The 25,060-nt window shown below is 40.8% G+C and overlaps 1 protein-coding gene across 2 annotated transcripts in view; it reads right to left on the reverse strand.

Annotated features, from left to right (window-relative positions):
• The window catches only part of PBX1 (PBX homeobox 1), a 294,207-nt gene extending 269,639 nt beyond the window's left edge, over positions 1-24,568 (reverse strand). Inside the window, exons 1-2 of one of the 2 annotated variants that reach the window (XM_032161116.2) lie at positions 23,671-24,567; positions 20,375-20,448 (exon numbers count right to left, since the gene is read on the reverse strand). In XM_032161116.2, the coding sequence (XP_032017007.1) occupies positions 20,375-20,448; positions 23,671-23,861 (265 nt within the window). In that variant the 5' untranslated portion in view covers positions 23,862-24,567. Of the gene's footprint in view, positions 1-20,374; positions 20,449-23,670 lie in introns of both variants that reach the window. The other variant, XM_032161117.2, reaches the window with a different exon arrangement.
• Between the last annotated feature and the right edge of the window lie 492 nt (positions 24,569-25,060).

Consider the following 25,060-nt stretch of genomic DNA (forward strand, 5'->3'; position numbering starts at 1 on the left):
AAGCAAATCTACAAGACAATAGCGTCTCTCCTCTCAGAAAACTCTCACATGCCCTATTATTCTTTTTTTTTTCCCTTCTCTCTTGGCTTAAAGATCCAAACCCCAAATTCCAAAAGGCGAAGCTGGCTGTAACGAGAGTGTAGTTTAAGCAATCTATACTTCATTTCACAAAAGAATGTTCACACTTCTATCATGTAGTAATTATCCAGCTAGAGTACAATATAACTATTAATATATGTTTATTCCCAGTAAATCATACCTTCCTCAAGGACAGGGACTTTTGATTCATCCCTCTTTTTATTTCAGAGTCAAGAGTAGCAAGTACTCAATAAATGTTAATAAATTAATTTTCCCCCTTTGGAATAAGCAGATAAAACAGTGTTTCAATTCAAAAATATATTAACTGAATATGTACTATGGGCTGAGCATACAAATCCTGTTCATTATTTTCAAGAAATTCTGAGTCTAACGAGAATTACATAGTAAACCAATAATTATGATAAAATCTGATGATGCTGTGGATGGGTTATGTATAAAGGGCTATGGTAAAACATGAAATATAATTTTTTATCATGTTGTTGAGGGCAATGCCTATCGTATCACTAGCATCTTCTTACTAGAAATTATGAGGCCGGGCACGGTGGCTCACACTTGTAATCCCAGCACTTTGGGTGGCCGAGGCAGGCAGATCACCTGAGGTCAGGAGCTCTAGACCAACCTGACCAATATGATGAAACCCCATCTTTACTAAAAATACAAAAATTAGCTGGGTGTGGTGGCATGTGCCTGTAATCCCAGCTACTCGGGAGGCTGAGGCAGGAGAATTGCTTGAACCCAGGAGGCAGAGGTTGCAGTGAGCTGAGATCACATCACTGCACTACAGCCTCGGGAACAAGAGGCTCAAAAAAAAAAAAAAAAAAAAAAAGAAATTATGAAAGAAATATTGCATGGGGTCCAGTACCAGGAAAAAAATCTGCTTCTCCTTAAATAACTGATTAGTTTCCAATTCTAAATGCTTTGCAATTTGAAACTGATCCTTTTCCCTTTTTTGCTTTTGCTACTAGGAAGCACAGAATCGAATCTGTAGCCAGCCTTTCCAGGATATGGACTGAACAAGGTCTTAGACTAGTTTGACCCAAAGAGACAGTAGCTACTTCCTTACTAGCAAAAGGCCTGAGAAGTTCACAATAAGAAAGGATCTTATGGATACCATTTTACCTACTAACACTCCCTGGCATGTTATTTTATTGCCCTACCTGAATTTTTTTCTTCTAATTTCCTCATTTATTTAGTAAATCTCTTGGTATCTCTCATATCTTTTGGTAAGCTTCTTGCATGCCTTTTTGAAATGAAATAAGCAATAAACAAATAAATAAGGTACATAACAGGTTCTGTGGATAAATAATCTTTTCCCTGAGTATACAATCATCCCCAAGATATGGAAAATTTACACAGCCGTAAGGAAAGTAACACAAGAAAATGTAAACACAAGAAAACTGAAAATAGACATTGAACTAGGATGGTATGATTAAAGGTAAATTAGTAGATTTATGATTTTCTTTTGTAAAATTTTCTTTATTAAGGTCTTCTTGGTAATAATGATGCTATTATTATATTTTTAATATCAACAGTATTGTTTTCTAAACAGTAAGTTTTAACATGAAATGCCTTGACCTTTTTCTTCCCCTTCAAAGACCTGGGGTGATATGAACAGCTTCACCTTCACCCTGGTCCTGCATACCAGGCTGTTCTCTGGGCCACCACTGCAACTTGGAAGGTAGATCTTCCCTCCTCAAAACTGAAAACACCCACTAATCACAAAAGGGGGCTGGGTGCGGTGGCTCATGCCTGTAATCCCACCACTTTGGGAGGCCGAGGCAGGCGGATCACAAGGTCAGGAGCTTGAGACCAGCCTGGCCAATATGGTGAAATCCCATCTCTACTAAAAATATAAAAATCAGCCAGGCGTGGTGGCCCGTGCCTGTAATCCCAGCTACTCGGGAGGCTGAGACAGAAGAATCACTTGAACCCGAGAGGTGGAGGTTGCAGTGAGCCGAGATTGCACCACTGCACTCCAGCCTGGGTGACAGAGTGAGACTCCATCTCAAAAAAAAAAAAAAAAAAAAAAAAAAATGGCGGTGGGGGAGCTGCTGGATATGCCTTTCCAACAACAGAGGCTCTGTAACTGGACAGATGAGACTTTTGGTTCTCACCAAGGAAGCGTCCATCCGCACCACGTAGAATCACCGGAGGGCCCAGGGCCTAGAGTCTGGCTGCACCAGGGAGGTGGTGTGATAGGACAATAGGCGCAAGAAGGGTGTGCAAAGGCAGGACCCTGTGCCCTGCTTTATGCTTCTGTCAAAATGCTGGACTTCCGAGAAGGAACTAGGAAAGGTGACATATACGAGAGGGGTGGTCAAGTTTTAGACCCCCTGCAAAAATAAGTCATGCTTGTTGCCTGAAAGAAGTCAGGTGGATTCTAGAGGCAGGTGCGGTGGCTTATACCTATAATCCCAGTACTTTGGGAGGTCGAGGAGGGTGGATCACCTGAGGTCAGGAGTTCCAGGCCAGCCTGGCCAACATGGTGAAACCCCGTCTCTACTAAAAACACAAAAAAATTAGCCAAGCGTGTTGGCGTGCACCTGTAATCCCAGCTACTCGGGAGGCTGAGGCAGGAGAATCGCTTGAACCCAGGAGACAGAGGTTTCAGTGAGCCAAGATTGCATCATTGCATTCCAGCCTGGGCAACCAGAGCAAAACTCCATCTCAAAAAACAAACTTGGCTGGGCATGGTGGCTCAACGCCTGTAATCCCAGCACTTTGGGAGGCCGAGGCGGGTGGATCACTTGAGGTCAGAAGTTCAAGACCAGCCTGGCCAACATGGTGAAACCTCTGTCTCTACTAAAAATACAAAAATTAGCCGGGTGTGGTGGCGCGCACCTGTAATCCCAGCTACCTGGGAGGCTAAGGTCCAAGAATTGCTTGAACCCGGGAGGTGGAGGTTGCAGTGAGCCAAGATCATGCCACTGCACTCCAGCCTGAGCAACAGAGTAAGATTCCATCTCAAAAAAAAAAAAAAAAGTTAGGTGGATTCTAAAAACAGAATAGGCAGAGGCCTAATGAAAATCAGCAAATAAGCTCAAGGCGAGTTTTGAACTTATTCTCTTTACTTGTTTTGCAGCCAGCCACAGTCATGAGATAATTAAATTTCTGTACCTGAGAAACAGGATCAGAAATGAGTAGAGCCAGACAATTTGTTATTTGGACAACCAAGTAAGATTCCACTGGATTTCCTTGGAAGAATTACAGTTTGACGGGCTGTCACTCAATGGGAATGAATATTTTTATAAAAAATCTACACTTAGTAAAACTTACCAAGTAAAATCTCTGTCAGCCTCTCTCTCATTAAGCTATGTGACTTTAGGAAGATTCACTAAACTCTCTATGCCTCAGTTTCCTCATCTTAAAAATCAAAGTAATAATAATAGCGCTGTATCTAACACATTTTTTTAAATATGCATTAACTCCTGTTACATATGAACAGGAGAATTCTGGACTCTACAGGAAAGTATGAAACATCACTTCTGCTGACATTTTCTGTTCAGTTTCATTCCAGGATGATCCACCACTACTGGGGCCCAGAGCAGTCTTTCCTTCAAATCACTTGGAGGACACAAGTATAAAGTAACAGTTTAACCATCTACATTGCATGTTTCCCTTCTTCGGCTGACAGCCAGGACAGACAGACTGTGCTGTCTGTATGTTCCAAGAGTCAGAGAAGCCTCCAGGGCTGGTCTGTCCCAGTAACTGGGCTCAACAAGCTCCCAGACCAGTTTGATCCAAAGAGACAGGCAGCTATTTCCTTACCAGCAGAAGCACTGGGCAGGCCGCAGTGAGAAAGCCATCACACGGAATATCATAAACCTTAAGGAGACAGGCGGTCTAATGACACAAGGCCTCAAAGAACATTAAGTTAACCCAGTATCTTCTACCAGCAGGGAGGGAGAGGAAGGGGAGGGTATGAACATGAAAGATGACGCTAACCATGAAAATTTAATTTGTTTAAAAAATGGAAGACAATGCACAAATTGTCTACATGTACTTATTGAATATATAATAAATGTAGGGTATAAACATACATGTGCACTATGATAAAAATTAATTCCAGCTTCTAGAAAGCATTGCTGTTTGTCTCCCTGCTAGCAAGAACCCTGGAGCACAGAGGTAAATTTCACACTTCCTCTCAGCACTCCTTCAAGGCAGAAGCAGACCATGTAGCTTAAGCTGCCCAGGTGAGCAAATGTCACAGAATGCCTATTCAGCGGGTGGTAAATTTCAGCCATCCCACAGAAATGCCAAGTGGTCTCAGGTCACAAGTTTGGCAAATAGCAATGAGGGCGGGGAGGGCATGGAGGGGTGGGTAGGCCCCAGTAGAGGGGAGGAAGAGAACAAAAGAGAGCGAAAGGGGAAAGGCAGAAAGGAAATGAAGGAGGTTACAGTGCTTGAGGAAAGGCAGGAAGGCCAAGTATGCAAGGACTCAAACATAGAACATTTCTGAGGCATCTAAGTAAAAAACTAGAACTCCTTGATTCAAAGAAAGCATGCTTCTGCATGTATCACCAGGGCAGCAATGAACTTTGGTCAAGAATGACCTTAACAGCCACACTCCTGGCTCTGGGGAACACATTCCTGGCTCCTGTCATGGGCTTTGGGAGTGATGGGCCTGCCCATGTCACATTGATTCTGACCACGATTCAGGCCCCTGGAAGCTCCTTGAGGGTAAGGGCCACGACTCACACATATCTGTATTTTTCAGTCTCTTTCACAACACTTCAGGCATGGGAGAAGTTTTGCAAATATTTGCTAAAGCAATAACTAGACCAAAATGGAATAAAGACTCTTCAGTCCCATCATGCCCTCCAGGAGGTCTAAAACAAAAATGTTGAACGGTATTTCTCAAATGAAAAAATAAATCCAACCAGGATAGAGATTCATTTTTAACTTTTTCACTATACAACCTGTGGAAGATAGAGTTTTCACCAACATCTCCAGAACGTATGGCATTCAAAAATATTTTATGAAACTTACTTAAAAAACAATTGAGCTTCCATAACCTCTACTTACAAAGGGCAACATGCAGAAGGTGACATTATAGGTGAGAAGATACACTCCAGTGGGATCTTGACAACACAAACAATCTTTGCATACTTATACCCAAATGGAAGCCACTGGAGAGATGCTTCTCTCCCCTAGGGAGTCACCAAAACATCTCTGCTTGAAAATACCTAGAGAAGAGTCAATCGAATAAATGAGTAGGAGGGTGGGGTGTCCAAATCAGGAGCAGAAGGAAGCAGTTATTTCTGTTCTTTATTATCACCATTGCTGATATATTATTATTGCTATGCTTATATTTTAGCTGCAACATCTGTAACAGTCAGAAGCAACATGTGAACTCTCAACCTACGTAACCCTTTCGTCCTCTCCCCCAGAATTACTAGGATGAGAAATTCAGCCTGTGAAATTAATAATGGCCTTGATTCTCCAGCTGGTGGATCAGAGACTAGGCTGGTGGAAATTTATAGAGGGAATTAATTTATAGATTTTCGAAGTAATGAGGGAATTCAACCTTCCTGACTTCTAGCTCTCCCACATTCATTCAATAGAAAGTTTCTGGACCGTCTACTGCAGGACCTGCTGGTTTACTGTGAAGCTGTAACAGAGCAATAATAAGAAAGCACTAGAATCCATTTAAGAATAATAATCACACATCAAGAACATCTTTCCTAGTGTAACTTTCTAAGAAGAAAAATAAAGTAATATGGCTTAGGCATGTGTATGATGACAGCCCCTTCCTGCCTGGGCTCCAGCAGGCTAGGTGGGGGAAGGGAAGCAACTATGCGTGCACGGGCAGGAGGGGGCAAACTACCAAAATCAATTCTCTATTTTCTGAAGACTGGTAAAAATAAGGCAGCTTGAAGCCCCTTTACACATTCCTCTGAGACAACACAAGCCGCCATATAAGAAACTAGCTATGTTTGAAGGCCCCAAACCTTCTTCAAGTGTTAAAGAAATCAGACTGAGCTTAACGAAAACAAATGTCAGTGCTGTTTAAAGTACATCAAGGTTCTTTGGGTTAAAAATCTCCCTAGGGGAAGATGACGCACTCCCTGTAAGAGCTGAGAGATAGAAAAGACGGGAGGGTTTCTGCAGTAACTCCAGATTATATTATTTAATTCATTTCATTACCATAAAGCAACAACTCGAACATTTATCGAATACAGCTGAAACAACACACGGCCAACTAAGAAAGGAGCTGCAAATTAATACGCGTGCGTGTGAGCACATACACACACCCACGTGCTCACACGCGGCCTGCTGAATTTCACTTCTGCATGCAAAGCCACCACCACCGAGGTCTGCACAGCACCGGCACTTTGCATATTGAAAACGCGGCTCCAGCGGGCCCCACGGAACAGATCCTTCCCAGGAACAGACCCTGGGCCTGGCTCCCTGGGAACAGACCGCAGGCACCCCTTTGCCTCAGAGGCTCTGAATGTGACTCAAAGCCCACATTGAGAGGTGTTTAATAAAGGTAGTATGGCTCCCAAGAGGGTGTCTTCCCCCTGGGGGGCGACGGCCCTCTCTTTACCACCCTTTGGGAGAAGAGTGAAGTCAGCCGGGATAGAAGAGGTGGCGGGGGAGCCTCGGGTAGCAGCTGGGAGCAGAGCGCTGCGGCTGACCACTGCAACCCGGGCCAGGCAAGGGAAATGATGAAAACACAGCAAGCCCCGCTTGGGGGGTCACTTCGCTTCGCGGTCCGCGCGCTGGCGGCCGGTGACGTGCGGCCTGCGCTGGGAACCCAAGGCCAGACTCTGCGGGGGGCCGCTTCTTGGGCCGCCCGCGCGAACGGGAGAGGCAGCCGGTGCAGGGCGCAGGGTGCAGAGAAGACCTGGTGCGATGCGGCGCGGGCGCGGCGCCGGCGGACCAGGCCGTGGCCGGGCGCTCCCAAGCGTCCTCTATGCTGCGCGCATCAGCCCTGCAGTGAAGTCAACAGATTTGCGAGGGGGTTCGCGGCCACCCCTAGCCCTCTCCTCTAATCTAATTGTGCAGTGTCTTGCAGCAAGACCCAGGCGACAATCTACAAAGGTCCAGCTTCCAGCATCATCATTATCCTGTCTGAAAAGGGCATCTCATCTTAGCACAAGGCCATGTGGCTCGCCACCGGGCTTCTCCACTGTTTCTCGGTTCCAAAAGTTTTATTTTGTGATGCATCCCCTTAAACTCCTTCCAGACGACTTCAATTTCTCTTTTCTACGTGGTCTGAACGAACATGCTCTCTCATCTCTTGGGTTTTATTGTTGCTGGGTTTTTGTTTTGTTTTTTCTTTTTTCCCATTCTTCCTTAATTGGCCTCAGGATGAAGCTGCTTTAATTTATTCCTCACACGATGTGGTTACTTCTTGGGCCTTTATACTTGGTGCTGCGCGCAGCATCACCACCCACCAGCACCCACCCAGACATTTCCTTCCCAAGAAGTTAGGGATTACAGGCACCCTAGTAAAGAGGGTGCACAAAGGAAAGATGTGCTTGTGTTACCCGCTCTTTGTTTTTAAATATTTATTAATGTAGGCAGGGTGCATTGGCCCTAGAGCCTCTGCATGCAAATTCTACAGAAAGGAATTAACGTCTACACTCTCATATCCAGAGTGCCTTTCAGAATGGACGTAGGCAGCGCTCATCATTAAACTCTCTGGGAATCTTTCTTTGTTAGGGACAAAAGACAAATGCAAAGTTTCAATTCTATGTTAACAATGGTAATTATAAGGAGGATTCTCTTACAGTGACAACACTTGAGGTCTCAAATCACCTAACGCCCTCAGGAAAAACGACTGACTCTCTCTGCCCTACCAGCACAGGCCACTAGGTAAATTTATTCCTCTGACCTACTGGCAGATTAAACCTGTCTCAAAGCAAGACAAATATATAAACTTTTTCTCATACTTACTGACCACACTTTCTTAGGGAAACTCAAACATCTTTCTAAATATCCTCACTGTAAGTTTGCAAAAGCCCCACTGACAGTTAGGTGGGAAACAGAAATTATTTCAGTATTTCAGCTGAGGCAAACATTGAACAAGTAACTCCACCATTCCAAGGTGAAGGCCAACTCTTTTCCTAAATTCCTGGGCTCTACCATATGTACTCAAGAAGGTATTCTGCACTTCCAATACTGCAATCAGAAATCTATTCCAAGACAAATTTCCAGTCTAAAATCCAATAGCTGCAAATACATAGCATGGAAACAACATATGCATTCCATCACAAAGTCCACAAGGTGGATTAAACTGGGATTGGCCTCCAACTGGCCTTATAAATGGGATCCTGAATGGTTCAATAATTTTTTTTTTTTTTTTGAGTCTCACTCCGTTGCCCAGGCTGGAGTGTAGAGGCGCAATCTTGGCTCACTGCAACCTCTGCCTCCCGGGTTCAAGCAATTCTCCTGCCTCAGCCTCCCAAGCAGCTGGGGTTACAGGTGCCCACCACCACACCAGGCTAATTTTTGTATTTTTAGTAGAGAAGGCATTTCACCATGTTGGCCAGGCTGGTCTCGAACTCCTGACCTCAGGTGATCCGCCCATCTCGGCCTCCCAAAGTGCTGGGATTATAGGTGTGAGCCACCACACCCAGCAATAAACATTTTTTTAATTCCACTATTTTTTTCCCCTCCCAGTTTGCCTTCTCCAATTCAACTTGATTGATGGAGGGTAACGTTAACACCACCATAACCAGTTTACATGACTGTCTAGGAAAGATATAAAGATTCATAGGATAAATTAGAACTGCCATAACAATGAAAAAGAATTTTCTTTTATAAATGTTCCACCTGCCTTGCCTCCTAGGAGTCTAAGCTTTGGCAGGGATCATGTTGGGGCTCACAACCCATGGAATATGGAGTCAGATCAGGGGCTGTCTAGAGTCATCCATTCCATGGATGTGGAAACCTGAGACTAAGAGGTTAAATGGCGTTCTCAAAATAATATGCTACCACAGAGGTAGTCGGTATGAGGCTGCAGAGGGTCCAGCAAACTCCTGTCATACCATGGAGTGCTCTGTACTTATTCCATTGCATTACAGCTAAAGAAAACAAGGAACTGCTTCGGCCCACTCAGTCTATTCTAGGGAACACTTAAGATTTTGTTAAGCAGGAAGAAAGAACCTAAAATGAAGAGCTATGGAAAGAAAGAAGCAAAAAACACAGAGAAGGAGGTGGGGGAACCACCCCATCCCGGCTTCCAGCAGTGACCTCAATAGGGTACAGTGGACATTCTCTTCCAGAAAATGATGTCTCAAATATGCTTTAATCTGGAACACGGCTATCCATCAGGAAACAATTTCAATTGCTACAGAACTACCAGTTCAAGTTTGAGTGGGGAACAACCATGTATCTTCCTCAGAATGTAAAAACTATGCCAAAAAAGGAACAAAACAGGGATTTATGCCAGAACAACTGTTCTATGGCTGTGCTGTCCAATATGGTAGATACTACTCATGTGTGGCTATTGAGCACTTTAAGTATGGCAAGTCAAAATCAAGATATGCTAAATGCTGGGCACGGTGGCTCACGCCTGTAATCCCAGCACTTTGGGAAGCCAAGGTGGGTGGATCACCTGAGGTCAAGAGTTCAAGATCAGCCTGGCCAACATGGTGAAACTCCATCTCTACTAAAAATTAGCGGGGTGTGGTGGCAGGTGCCTGTAATCCCAGCTACTTGGGAGGCTGAGGCAGGAGAATCCCTTGAACCCAGGAGGCGGAGCTTGCAGTGAGCCGAGATTGCGCCACTGCACTCCAGCCTGGGTGACAGAGCGAGACTCCGTCTCAAAAAAAAAAAAAAAAAAAAAAAAAGATGTGCTGTAAATGTAAAATACACAATGGATTTCAAAGCCTCAGCATAGACACACAAAAAAAGAATGTAAAATATCTCATTAATTTTTATGTTGATTACATATTGAAATATTTTCAATGTATTTAAGTTAAATAAGATGTATTATTAAAATTCAAAATTCATTTCACTTGTTTCTTTTTACTTTTTTTAAATGGGTCTACTAAAAAATTTAAATCATTAAATTTAACATTACCATGTCAAGGCCTTAGCACAAAAAAAGAATGCAAAATATCTCAATAATTTTTATATTGATTACATGTTGAAAGATTTTTAGATATATTTGGGTTAAATAAGAAGTATTAAAATTTATTTCACCTGCTTCTTACTTTTTAAAAATGAGGCTACTAGAAAATGTAAATCATTAAATTTAAAATTATAGGTGTTCACTAAGAAGCACTGCTCTATGAGATTCTCTCCACAGAACTCTAGAAGTAGAGGAGGATGGTGTGAAAGTGTGGAGATGCCTTTTGCTGTGTTTTGCCCAAGACTTTTATTTCTCTGACACTGACAACCATTTAACATAAAAGCAGGGTCAGGAAGCATGTTAGTGAACCTCTAAAACTCCCGGACAGAGGTAGTAGAAAACTCAACCTGAACCGACAAGGCCAAACTGATGAGAGAGGTGGTCAACACTCTTGTCATGTGGTTTCAGAAAAATAACAGTAGTGGCCATTAGTTGAGCATACTCATTGAACTATATGCTTTACATTATTTTCTTTTTTAGCCCACCAAGCCTACATCATACATATTATTATCTTCACCACAGAAATGAGAACATTGAAGCTCTGTTAAATCCAATAGCACACCAATGTTAACACAAGCTAGGATGGTTTCACTCAAAGTCTATGATCCCTCTGTCACACTAGATTACTATTCAGAAAATTCTCCAATCTTTTTCAAAAGTGTCTTCCTCTCCAGGAACCTGACATCTGAAATTCCAGCATTGGAGAATCATTCCTTTGTCTTACTTTTTTTCCTCTTTAAAATGCAAATACTTCTAACAGAGATTTCACATAAATCCTGATCATGCATACTTCAAGGCAAATAAATTTATCCAATACTTTGTTTTCTTAGAGTATTGTCCAAACATGACAATAAACACAGTAGAGTCCTAAACACAGAGAGGAGACATCACTGAATGGAGAAAGAGGTTGAAAGAATGAAAAGCTGAGAGTGCTGAAGACAAAACTTAGTGCCATTTACACTCTGACTTAAGAATACACCAGGCTGGGCGTGGTAGCTCAGTCTGGGCGCGGTGCCTCACACCTGTAACTCCAGCACTTTGGGAGATCAAGGCCGGTGGATCACTTGAGGTCAGGAGTTCGAGACCAGCCTGGTCAACATGGTGAAACCCCATCTCTACTAAAAATACAAAAATCAGCTGGGTGTGGTAGCCCATGCCTATAATCCCAGCTACTCAGGAGGCTGAGGCAGGAGAATCGCTTGAACCCGGGAATCAGAGATTGTGGTGAGCCAAGATCGCACCACTGCCCTCCCGCCTGGGACACACCATCTTAAAGAAAAAAAAAAAAAAAATATATATATATATATATACACATAAAAAATACGTACAGATTTTATACGTACAGGTATATCAAATATACCTCAATAAAGCTGTTTAAAAAAAAAAATGTGCCTACTGCAGCCACTCTGTAAAACAGTTTGGAATTTTCTCAAAATCTAAACATAGTTATCACGAGCCAGCAATTCCACTCCTTATCCAGAGAAACGAAAACATATATTCATACATAAAAACCTGTAAGCAAATGTTCATAGCAGTATTATGCATAGTGGTCAAAAAATGGGAACAACCTAAGTGACCATCAACTGAATAATGAATAAGCAAAATGTGGTATATCCATACAGTGGAATAGTATTTGGCCATAAAGAAAAATGAAGTACTGATAGATGCTACAGTATGGATGACCCTCGAAAACGTGCTAAACAGAAGAAATGAGTCAAAAAACATCAAATATTTTATGATTCAATTTATGTGAAATGTCCAGAATAGGCAAAAACCACGAAGACAGAAAGTAGGTTAGTGGTTACCAGGGGCTAGGTGAAGGAGGAAATATGGACTGATTGGTAAAAAGTACTGGATTTTTTTGGGGGGCAGAGGGGCTGATAAAAATGTTCTAAAATTAGATTGTGATAATGGGTTCACAACTTTGTAAATACACTAAAAACCACCTAACTGTATATCATTTAAATGGGTGAATTTCATGGTGTTAGAAATATATTTCAAGAAAGCTATAAAAATAATAAAGAATAAATCTACTATGAATCAAGGCTGTCCTTATGACAAAGATAACATTTTTCCTAAATAAGGAACGTATTAGTAAGGCAAGAAAAGGTCAGGTTGTCTTCTATCAAAAAGTGTGTGAAGGATATGAACAGACACTTCTCAAAAGAAGACATTTATGCAGCCAACAAACATATACGAAAAAAAGCTCATCATCATTGGTCATTAGAGAAATGCAAATCAAAACCACAATGAGATACCATCTCTCGCCAGTTAGAATGGCAATCATTAAAAAGTCAGGAAACAACAGATGCTGGAGAGGATGTGGAGAAATAGGAATTCTTTTACACTGTTGGTGACAGTGTAAATTATTCAACCATTGTGGAAGACAGTGTGGCAATTCCTCAAGGATCTAGAACCAGAAATACCATTTGACCCAGCAATCCCATCACTGCGTATATACACAAAGGATTATGGCCGGGCGCGGTGGCTCACGCTTGTAATCCCAGCACTTTGGGAGGCCGAGGCGGGCGGATCACGAGGTCAGGAGATCGAGACCATGGTGAAACCCCGTCTCTACTAAAAATACAAAAAAATTAGCCGGGCGTAGTGGCGGGCGCCTGTAGTCCCAGCTACTCGGAGAGGCTGAGGCAGGAGAATGGCGTGAACCCGGGAGGCGGAGCTTGCAGTGAGCCGAGAGCGCGCCACTGCACTCCAGCCTGGGCGACAGAGCGAGACTCCGTCTCAAAAAAAAAAAGGATTATAAATAATTCTACTATAAAGACACATGCACACATATGTTTATTGCAGCACTATTCACAATAGTAAAGACTTGGAACCAACCGAAGTGCCCATCAATGGTAGACTGGATAAAGAAAATGTGGCACATATACACCATGGAATACTATGGAGCCATAAAAAGGATGAGTTCATGTTCTTTGCAGAGACATGGATGAAGCTGGAAACCATCATTCTCGGCAAACTAACACAGGAACAGAAAATCAAACACCTCATGTTCTCACTCATAAATGGGAGATGGACAATGAGAGCACATGGACACAGGGAGGGGAACATCACACACTGGGGCCTGTCAGGGGGTGGGGGACAAGGGGAGGGAGAGCATTAGGAGAAATACCTAATGTAGATGACGGGTTGATGGGTACAGAAAACCACCATGGCATGTGTATACCTATGTGACAAACCTGCACATTCTGCACATGTATCCCAGAACTTAAAGTATAATTTAAAAAAAGAAAAAGAAAAGGTCAGGTTGCCCTAAACTCACTTGTGCTACTTTTCCTGCTTTGGAACTTTGCAAGTTGAATGGATAGGCTTATGTATCTTCAGAGAGAAAATGAAATGTTTTTAACTATGATTACACAATACCTCCAGTTGCTGACGCTAAGAAAACACCATCCTTAATATGCAATTCTAGCTTTTCAAGTAAACACCATCCTTAATATGAAATTCTAGCTTTTCAAGGGGTTGTTGTCCAGTTTGTAGTTTAAAAGTTTTTAAAGTAGCTTAAAAACTTTTCCTCTGTTCTTACCCATTCTCTTTTCCCCCTCTTCCTCCAATCTAGTCCCAGACTTTTGGCCAGATATAGCTAATTCTCACTTTAAGAGAATAGCAAGGGAAACAGGGCCAGGCATGGTGGCTTACGGCTGTAAACCCAGCACTGGGAGGCCGAGGCAGGCGGATCACTTGAGATCAGGAGTTTGAGACCAGCCTGGCCAACATGGCGAAACCTCGTCTCTAGTAAAACACAAAATTTAGCTGGTGAATGCCTGTAATCCCAGCTACTCAGGAGGCTGAGGCAGGAGAATCTCTTGAACCCAGGGACAGAGGTTTCAGTGGGCCAAGATCACGCCACTGCACTCCAACCTGGGAGATAGAGTGAGACTCTGACAAAAAAAAAAAAAACAACACACACACACACACAAAACAAAATGCAAGGAAAAAAAGAAAGCAAATCTTAAATTCAGCAATTTTTGTCTCTTTTCAGCATAAAATCAGAGTCTCGGAATTGGCTTTGTCTTTAGGGACCATCTGGTATAAGTCTCTCTATTTCATATAAGAAAACAAGTCCAGAAATAATAACAGCTAGCAGCTATTGACTGTTTACTCTATGCCAGGCACTGTAATTTACATCTATCACCTTATTTAACCTCACAGCAACCCTCTAAGATAAGTACCATTATGATCTGCATTTTATAAATAAGGAAAATGAGGCACAGAGAGGTTTTTTAACTTGAATAAGGCCAGACAATTAAAAAGTAAAAGATCTAGGATATAAACTCAGAGAGTCTGGCTTTAAAGACCAGGTCCTTAACCACTACTATTATAGTTTATCATAAAATTATTTAAACAACTTTTCTATGGTCTTCTAACTACTTAGTAGAAGGTCCAGAACTAGCACAGAGTGTGAGGTATACCCACCCCAATACCTACTTAATGACAAAAGTTTCAGTAGAAGATGCAGTTGAAACTACAACCTTAACCAAAAAGGATGAATTTTCCACCCATTGCAATCTTGATTTCCACCAATAATTGAGAGACTGAAAGAGAGCTGTCAGAGGTATGAAGACCTTCGGGTAAGACACTATTGACCTTATTCTGCCATCATGGGGGGATAGGTGTTATAATCTTAAGACAGTCTATTCCTGCACCTTTTTTCCCCTCTGGGGATAACTCTGCTAAGTTCCGAGAAGTGCCGTCTTTGAGATGCAGATGGGGCAAAGATACAACTAGAGAACTTTCCTCATGAGCGACGATCGATTACCCCATTAGTTAATTAAAGACCAGTAGACATACATTTTTTTAGCCTGAGAGAGTGAAATGCAGTGATATCCTGTGAAATAAGATATGAATCCTGAGATAATTTATTATAGAAAATACAGTGCCTTAATTATTTACATAACCCACAGGAGCTCAAAGCACTTCACAAACAACTCATGAATTCTCTACTTATTTATCAATTATTGCATTCCTTAAATCTTACCACACCGTTGCAGGTAAAGGGCAATGGAACCAAAAGTATTATATTCCTCCAAATCAGGTTAATATGGCAATGAAAATGAATGGGTGCTTCTTAGGGTCATACGAGAATGAATAAGAGCTGTTTGGAGCTGGACCTAGGACACTGTCTCTATCATGTGGTGCTTTGGTAAACTTTTTTTTTAAAGGAAAAGCAATAAAAAGAATATTTAGATTCACTTCACCAAGTTCAAACATAATATCATTCATCTAAAAGAGATTTGAAACCAAATTGAAGAATAAGCTTTCCTAAGATATGCCTATGACACAAAAGAAGTCAGGGTCATGCTTTACAAATGAAAATGTCTTCCAATTTAAATTGTGTGCAACATCTAGGTTTCGGTTTATTTGCTTGTTTGGGGGTATTTTTATAATTTTGCCGACAACCACAACAAAAAGTTCCTGGATGTCAACAGAATGCAGGGGCAAAACCATGTGAACAGGCCCGGCACCAGCAGTGAACAGGCAGGTAATGCCCCCTTCTCAGCCAACAGTGCAGCCTACTGTACAGAACCCACACACACCCGGCCCAGCTCAATGCCCCACAGCTCTTAGTTCACAAGGTTCTATGTTTCCCCGCTTATAAATCCCATTCCAGATCCTTCAGTATAACCTAAATCTCTCTCATGTCCAATCCTCACAGACACTCCTATTGTTAGAAAAAATGACACCAAAATTTCCCAAATTCTCATTCTGGCAGCTTTGACCAAACTGCTCTTTGCACTTCTCAAAAGCCAGAATTGTTCTAATTCTAGTAGTAGACTAAAAATGGAATACACAAAAGTGACTAAAAAGAAAGGTCATTTCTCATTACAAGTTCTTCTTATATTATGTCTGTCAGAGTTATATTGTTGTTGGTCTACAGCTTATATCCACATTATATAAATAAATAATATAGGGTCTAACCACATTACTTCTGCCTTAACACACTGTACCTGAAAGATAGTATCAGGTAAAACTGACTTGTAAGTTCCTTTCATTTGATCCCCTTTTCTTTCCTCTGCATCTTTACCAGGAGGGAGAAAAAAAAAAAATGAAGCAAATTCTTGAATTTTCTCATCAGCAAGAAAAGTTTTTGCATTTGCTGGCTATCGATGACCTTCCACAAAAATGACTCCTACCATTTCAACCCCAAAAGGAATCTGATCAGAGGCTGCTCTAAATGGTTTAAAGTTATTTTACTCCTATTTTGCTCAAGGCCTAATACCATCAGAATTCTCTTCCCAAAATCTATAGCTTCCTTCCATAACCCTCCGTCCCTCCACCTATATATGCAAACATACACACACACATATACATAGACACACAAATTATTCTCTAATGCTTCAAAGGGCAGAGGAGAGGAGGAGAAGTCCCATAATGTAATTGCTATATTAAAAAGAAGTGGCAGGCGAGAATAATAAGGGAGGGTGTCAAAAGTGAAATACAGTAGTAGAATTAAAAAAACACACACATACTACAGTTCTGTGATGGGGGTGTTAATTGAATACAGAGAGAAAAGCAAAGAGAGAGAACAAAAGGGTGTTAAGAAGCAAAAAATAAATTTTTTTAACCTCCTCCAAAGATTTGATTTGCGTTAACTTTGATGCAGACAATGCACAGAGGAAAACTGGCTGAAAAGTGCCATATATAGCTATTATGTTCTAAAATTAAAAACTATTCACAACAATTGCAGCTATTCATTGCTATCTATAAATATTCTCCTTAGTAAACGGCATTCAATATTTTTCGTGTTTTCCTAATTTTTAAACTTGCGTGATTCTGACACAGGAATAAAAAAATCAGGAAATGTTTAAAAATATATTCAAGGTTTTTTTAAAGAAATGTAATATGCTTGACTTTTTCTCCTTTTCTTCTATCCCACCAACCCCATTACTACCACATATACACATATGCAAAACTTAGCCTATTACTAATATGCCAGAAGACAAGGAATGGAACTTAAAAATCCAAAAGAAAGTGTTATATTAAATGATCCAAAACTCTAATTGTCTCTGTATTCCTAGAATGAGCGAGCAGATAAAAGCCACATGTGAAATATACATTGCTATAGGTCTTGACAGGGATTTTTAGCTGCTCTTTGAGAATTGCCACCCGAGCATTTTGCTGGCACTTCTTCTTAGCATTTATTTTTTTAAAAGCGAAAAGGTATCCAAATAAAAACTACCGACATTCTGAAGCAAGAAGACACATGGGTTCTTTTTGTTTTGTTTTGTTTTTTAAATATCCCCACAGTAATTTCTGACTTAAACACCCATCAATCAATTGTAATTCAGACGGCACTGCCTACTTTGGGGTGTTACGTCCATGTGTGTATGTATTTTTAAAGTTCCAAAAGGTTGGTAATACATCTTAGCCAGTTTTTGTATCTATTTCTAAGTCTTCCAACTATAAAATCACTAACAAATGCAAAAAAGCAAAAATAACAAATCAATGCAATTACCAAGTTCCTCTCAAGAGTTCTGCCTAGGTGAGCCAAATGTACGAACTTCGTGTTAGCATACGAACAAACAAAGCCCGCCCTAAATCAAGTAACCTCTATTATCATTATAAGCATTATAATGCTTGAGATGGAAACTCAAAAATACTTATTTAATGCAAAGAGGCTCGAAAGTAACAATAGAAAAAGTCCCCAAACAATAAAGGAATGTATGTGAACTGATCACTCAAGCGATGTTTTCACCAGCTCTGTATCAAGAAGAGGGGAAAAAAAAAAAAGCTCCTGCAACTTTACAGACACTTTGTTCCTCCGACATATCAACTGCATGGAAGATATGCTGGCAAAAAGATTGAAGGTTCCAAGGTCTTGAGTAGCCAAGTAATCGTGCTTTAGAATCAAAGGGTTCTTTTCAGCACACCACAGTTGACTCCTACCTTTAGCACAACACTCAACATTCCAGGAGAGGTTTTTGCCTTCCCTTCAATCCTTCCAACACACAAGTTGAAGACTAAGAGGGAGGTAAGCCTTTTTTTTTCCCCTACTTTCACCCAGGGGTGCCCTCTTAATCCAAAACTTGTGTGCGTGTCTGTGTGTGTGTGTGTGTGTGTGTGTGTGTGTGTCCCTTAACACAGGAGGCAATGACTCTTATCACTTTCAGTTACATTATTTGTAAACTGTTTTTCAAAATGTTATTCTAGAGACAACACAAAAAACCTTAATTTAGATTTTTTTAAGTCTCTAAACATTAAATATATTGACACAAAATTTAAAAAACAAAACTTTTAGAATGTTACTTTGACCAATATGACTACTTTACTTCCTATCACTACACTTGAGCCAACATGAACAAGGAGCGAACTCTTTAACCCACACCTGAACCGGATCTCTATTCACACCCACCCACTTTGATCTATTGCCTCAGTAGGTTTTAATTAGGAAACTAGAATTAAGCACTTTGGCCACAATGTACATTTAAGTGCCCTGACAGGCTTCCTTTCAATAAAAATCTGATAAAGTATCTTCAAAAATAGACTCTTTAGTCCATATTATCACATATGCTTTTATATTTGGATTCTACATTTCATGAAACAAGATCAGCAGGAACTCACACTCGATTAGAAACAAATCTCAACAAACCAAATACTCAAAGTAAATAAGCATCAGAGATCAAAGAAGAAAAAAGAGGATAAAAATATATATATATATACACACACTTAGGTTTCCTACTCTGGGCTAATAGAAAAAAGAAACTAAAAAGTGTGACAAACTGGAAAAAAGCTCTTTTGATATTTGAATGCATAGTCCATAAATCTTTTAAAAGGTGTCTCACAGCTAAAATAATGCAATTAACAGGTTTGTAATAAGGTTAAGCTTTGGCAAAGCAACCTGGAAGACTTAGAGGTCTGAACATCACTTCTCAGGTGCTTTGTCTAGAATGTTATGCACAACACAAATAACATTCAACAAAGGAGCTGCGTACTAATTTTACACGCATTTCAAGACCCAAGTAATTACATATTCAATCAACAGTCACATCTTGAAACTATTTTTTTAAAAGAAAAACACAGAGAGCTCTCAAAAAGAAAGCCACCCTGTGTGCCCTCTCCCCCCGCCCCTTTTTATGTGTAACTATCAATGTATATCAACCAAGCATGCAATCATATTTATTGTCACTTTCATTCATGTCATGCCCTTGCTTATATGGTTTAGATATGAATTATTGACTGTTACACTCCTTGTTGTAAAAAATAAATAAATAAATAGGATGTCAGGTACTTTGCACTGCTCTAAAGCGAGCGGGTAACTCAGAGCCCAGCAGAAGCTCCCGCTTTATATAACCACCCCTTGTCCCTCATCTTTATTCCCTGGTTTCAGATTGCCTTCTCAAATCTTTCTTCTTACAAGGGAGAGCTTTACCCACTTTGGAAAATTAAGGATTAAAATAAACAAACAAGAGGATGTTGCTAAATGTCCTTCCCAGAGCATCTGTTGTTTAAGAACACCTCTGATTGATGACTGCTATTTTTTAATTGTTGCTTTAAAATTTAAATGCCCTCCTGGGATGTGTTATAAGTGTGTTAGTCCATGATACGAGGTCTAGAAAGTAGAAAAACAACAGAGTGAATGATCTCATGGCGTTATACTCTCCTAAACCCAACGATTCTCCCTGCAATAAAATCACAGGCCACTCAAATACCGATAACCTAATGTTGTATAGCGCATTCCACAAAGGTATTTGACAACACTCTCTGTTGAGAACCTCTAGTCTGCTGCTTTGTGTAATTACAAGAAAAAAAAGAAAGGAAACTTTAAACAGTTTAGCACCCCCATACCCAACTCCAAAAAAATTAGGGTTTTAAAAATGGGCCAAAATATATTCCTTTAAAAAAATGAACTTTTACTTTCATATTTTTGCCCCAGAGATACATCAGTCTATAAATTTCCTTTCAGAATCTATATTTTAGCCCCAATCTCAAAAAGGCTGGAAATAGAGTTCTGGAAAATTAACCAGTAGTTCTTGATAATAACTGTCAAAGAAACTTCATGCTTTCTTTTAAGGAAAGCAGGGCTGGGACTTCCTATTCGAATATGAGGTCAACCTTCATAGTACTTGTATTCTGAAATTTTAATATTTAAATAATAGATTTGTGACTGCTGGTTAAGTGATTTAATTGGCCAAAGAAAATGCTAAAATGTTGGAATCTCATTCCTACCTGTTTTTTCTTTGATTTCACACAACACATTAAACAAGGCAGGCTTCATTCTGTGGCAGTTTAAAGCATGTTTTCTGCAAGAAAGAAACAACATGATAGCTTAGGTGGACTCTCAAGATCAAACTGCCGATAATGCACAGGGTGAAAACATTTGAACATTTAGACAAAATTATATACCAAGCATAACTCTGTGGCATGCTTCAATTGTTTTCATGACTTAATATACAGAGTCCCGCCATAGAAAAAGAAATCATGTTAATTAGCAGGGAGAGAGTAGGGATTTAACTACAGAACAGAACTAACCTAAATTATGCCCATTTAGGGAAAGGGTTTTTTTTTTAAGTAGTTTAATCAAAGTGTAATTCTTAAACCCACAATTCTTCCCAGGACAATGAACACAGCAAAGCCAAACGCGTAGGTTAACAGTTTTGTAAAATCCATGCAACGACCACAGCCTAGGAACTGTCTGCCTCTCGGTCTGTGTGTTTTCAAATTTAATTCATCCATGTGTTCGAATTCATTCCGCAGATGCCCCTGTATTCTCATAAACACAAGATGCTTGAAAGGTCTTCTGAGTAGAACTGTCAATTTATAACATTTCAGTCCCCAAGTTAAAGAGTATGGAAATGCATTGCCAGGGGGCAAACATACCCATATGGGGAATAAATTCATTTCTCTGTGTTCACATTATGCCTCTTGTGCACACACTGCTTATTTGCAGGTGTTGAAATTCAATTATTTACAATTAGGACCTTGCACCCATTGGGGGAAAAATAAATGCAATTTTGTCTTTTAGATTAGTGATTTACCTGGTGTGTGTGTGTGTGTGTGTGTGTGTGTGTGTGTGTGTGTGTGTGTATTCCGAATGCACTTGAGGAACAAAACAATACCTTTCCTTCTATTTTATTATGGAACCACTTAGCAGAATGATACTGTTTTGGAAACAAAATACTGATCATATCAGCTATTAGTTAAGGGAATTCTGTCTACTAACTAAAATTAATGTGTAAAGATAAATGGAAAGTTCTGGCACTCAAAACACATGCAATTCTCTTTTAATCCCTTTGAAAGTTAAAAAATAGACACATCCTCATGAAGAACAGAGATCAGAAACATGCTCTATGTACTGTACAGCAGGGGAGTAATAAACTCAAAATTCAGGACTATCAAAATGAACACGTACATTATATCTAAAATATTAATGGTTTACTTTTGTAAATAATAAATATACATTATAAAGGTGTGACTAGAAAAAGGAAAAAAAGGACATAGTATCTACCAAGTGGAGTTACATTGTTTATCCAAAAAGAAAGCTTAGCATTGATTTTAGTAAGTTCTCATGTGGGGTGGAAAAAAAAAAGATGGAAAATACTTTAAAGTATTAAAGACCTTTCCTGAGTCTTTTAAAATAGTTTAAATTAATTCTATTATTATACATAGGCCCAAATGCAAACAAAAATTCTCACACAGCTTTATAAAAATATTGTATTTCCACAGCACACAAATGGAGCTAGCTATAGAGGAAGAACTGAAAATTTCCCCATCCCAAAATTGTATCTGATCTCTCTTTGCATCTAGGCCATTGAAAAGGGGAAGTCGCCAAGCCCTGTTTGTCTTCAGTTTCACAAAAAAAGAGAGACTGAACATCAAAAAAGTAGTATCTATTCTTACTAGCCCCTTCCACTTCACAAACTTATTTTTAAGCCAGTTTATCGGTATGTCTGAGAGTATTTTTCTAGAACAATATAATAGAGAAAAATGTTCCAATTCAAAAGAGAATTGCCAGTGGGAAATCTTCCTCTTACCATACCTATTAGTTTTTCTTCAGATAATAAAATTCAAAGAGAGCACCAATTAATTTTTAAAATTTCCCCTATTTAAACAAAACTTAGAATACTTTGAGTCTTTCAACATTTCCAAGTTTTCAAACACCCGTAAACCTTAGTACTTTTGAGTTTACATGTTGCATGTGCTTGCAGCTAAAATTGAGTATAATTCATAACATCTATGTTTTTAACTGCTTCCTCTCATTTTCTCAACTCAGATTCTTATTTCACTTAGACAAAAATACACATAATGATGTCTTCTCCATATAACCAAGTCATCTGAAGTATAGGAGTTGTGTATATTTGTTTACAGGGTTTTCAAAGAAAAAAACGCTACTTTGGAGATATAACAAAGCTGGGTAATTGTATAGACATATGTGGTCATTAGATTTTTTAAATTCTTCCTTTTGAGTTCGGCCTTGGGCAAGCTGTTAGCGGGTTGTCACTTAGTCTATGTTTTACTTTGAAAGAGAATTTACTGTAAAATCCTGGAGTAGAGAACCATATACCTGGCAGTGGATTAACTTGAGAAGCTACACAGTTTATTATGTTTCCTTAATGAAAACCTTCATGTCCTATAGTATTGAAATACATAAAATTCATAAATGCTTTCATTTCTAAGTGGTCCTGAAAGAAGCATGGGGGAAAAGAGCATGCTTGATTTTTGTCCCCCCACCCCTTTTTAAAGGACCATACATAGCTGTCTGTGTCACGGAAGGTTAGTAAACCGGCTCAAATTAGGAGACAATAAAGTTAAACTAAAAATCTGAGTCTCTTAAAACTAACAAATATGCCTAAAAACAAAATTATCTTTTCATCAACTTTAAAAAAAAACAAAATTAAGTGAATGCAAAATATTTTCTGGATAGCTGACAAGTACTGACAAAGAAATACCCTGCTTTTTTGTTGTTTTGTATTTTGGGTAGGGGGTAAGAAAGGAGAAAAGATAAAAATTAATTTTGGACGGGAGAGTAAAGAAAGAAAATCAAACTCGCTGAATTAGGTAAGGAGTCGACTAAATTTGCAAATAAAGTGTTCTTGGGACATTTTATTTTGTAATGTTACAGAGTCCCCTCAACAAGAAGGCATGGCATGCTGTTCAAAACTTGACAATTCTGCTTTCTCTGATACTTTTTTAAAGCAGTGAAAAGTGCCGAGGGCCGCTTTTGGATCAGTTGGCAGTATTTTCGGCGTGCCTGTGTGTTTGTGTGGATATAAATGAATACCCCTATATTCACACAACACACACACAATATGTACACAGCCACATCTCGGCATGGGCAATTACACTTTCGATAACAACGCTCCTTCAGATTTTACTCCTCCGCCATGTAGTTGCTTGTCAAAATGAGAAAAGAAATAACATTTTTCAAAAAAAGCGCTGTGGTGATTCGGTTCCCATTGTTTCCCCCTGCGAGAGGGAGAAAAACAAAAAACCCCAAGAAAGGAAAAGAAAAGCCTCCATCTCACCTGGCCTGCGCCTCATCCAAACTCTGGTCTGTGATGGTCATAATTTGCTGTAAAATGTCTCCAATGTCCTGCTTCCTCCCGCCCTCCCCCTCGGTCCCTCCGGCCCCATCCTGCAAGTGCTGGGACAGGCCGGGGTGTCCGGCCATCCCGACCCCAGCATGGGAATGCATCAGCCTGGGCTGCTCGTCCATCTCCAAAGGCTACGGCAGCCCCCGGCTCTTCCTCTTCTGCTCCTCGGCTCGGCTCCTGAGAAGCACCAAGGCTTTTTATCCTTCAAGCTTGTCTTCAAATCCTTTTCAGGATAAACAGGGAAGGGGGAAAAAAGAAGACCAAAAGAAAAAAAAAATCCCTTTGCCTCTTTAGAGGATGGTGGGAGGATGGGGAGGGGGGAGGGGGAGGGGGCGTGAAGGGGTTGCGGGGTGAGGGTGGGGATAAGGGCTGGTGGGGAAGGGTGTTGACTCCAAAAAGCAAGAAAAATAAACCACCTTCCCACTTGGCGAAAAGAAATCAGAGCTGGCTTTGGGTTTTTCAGTCCAGTCTCCTTTGCAAGGCAGAAATGGGCTCCCGGCGCTTAAATCTGTGGCTTAATCCTTTTGCAAATATGCATTGATCGGGAGAAAGGAGAGGAAGGCAGGGGGATTGCAATGCAAACTTTCCCCCCCCACCCCCCGCTGCCCCCCACCCCCACTCCAGGCCAGAGTGATCTCAAAGGGGGTGGGCTGTTGCAAAAGCCAGATCTCCCCCAGCCGCGGCGGCAGGCAAAGAACAGGCTCTCTCCTCCTCCGTGTCTCTGCAAACTCCAGCAGCCCCGTCAGCCTCCTGCTTTTGTTTAGCTCAGGCTCAGGACTCCAGAAACATATACAGAAAAACCACAGCCTGAGAGGAGGAGGAGGAGGAGGAGAAGAAGGAGGAGGAGGACGAGAAGGAGGAGAGGGGAGGGGGCAAAGGGAAGCGGAGGGGGCGGGGAAGCCGGGAGGCTGGGGAGAGAAGGAGGGAGGAGGGCGCCTGGAGCTCCTCCCCGCTTCGCTGATTGGCCACCAGATAAAGGACCGGCCCCTCCTCCCCTACTTTCCTCACTGCACCTCCTCGCCAGCCTCCTTCAGCTCCTCCTCGCCCGGCGCCCTGTCAATCAGAGTTCAGAGGTGGGCCGGGAAGGAGGCCGAGCTAATACCAAGTCTCCAGTCCTTAAAGGTGCAATGGTACTGTAGTTCCAGCTCACTTAGTTTCCACTTTTCCTGCTCGCCTTACTTAGGTTGCGTCCTTGAGGAAAATGTGGCTCCACTTAAATGCAAACATATAAAATTAACACGAAAGAACACAGCCGGTGTGCGTCTTCCCGCCCACCACTGCTTTTCTTTTGCTGTGGCATTGTCATTTAAAACTTGATTCT

This window comes from Hylobates moloch, unplaced genomic scaffold (assembly GCF_009828535.3).
Source record: "Hylobates moloch isolate HMO894 unplaced genomic scaffold, HMol_V3 SCAFFOLD_8, whole genome shotgun sequence".
Classification (NCBI taxonomy): Eukaryota; Metazoa; Chordata; class Mammalia; order Primates; family Hylobatidae; genus Hylobates; species Hylobates moloch.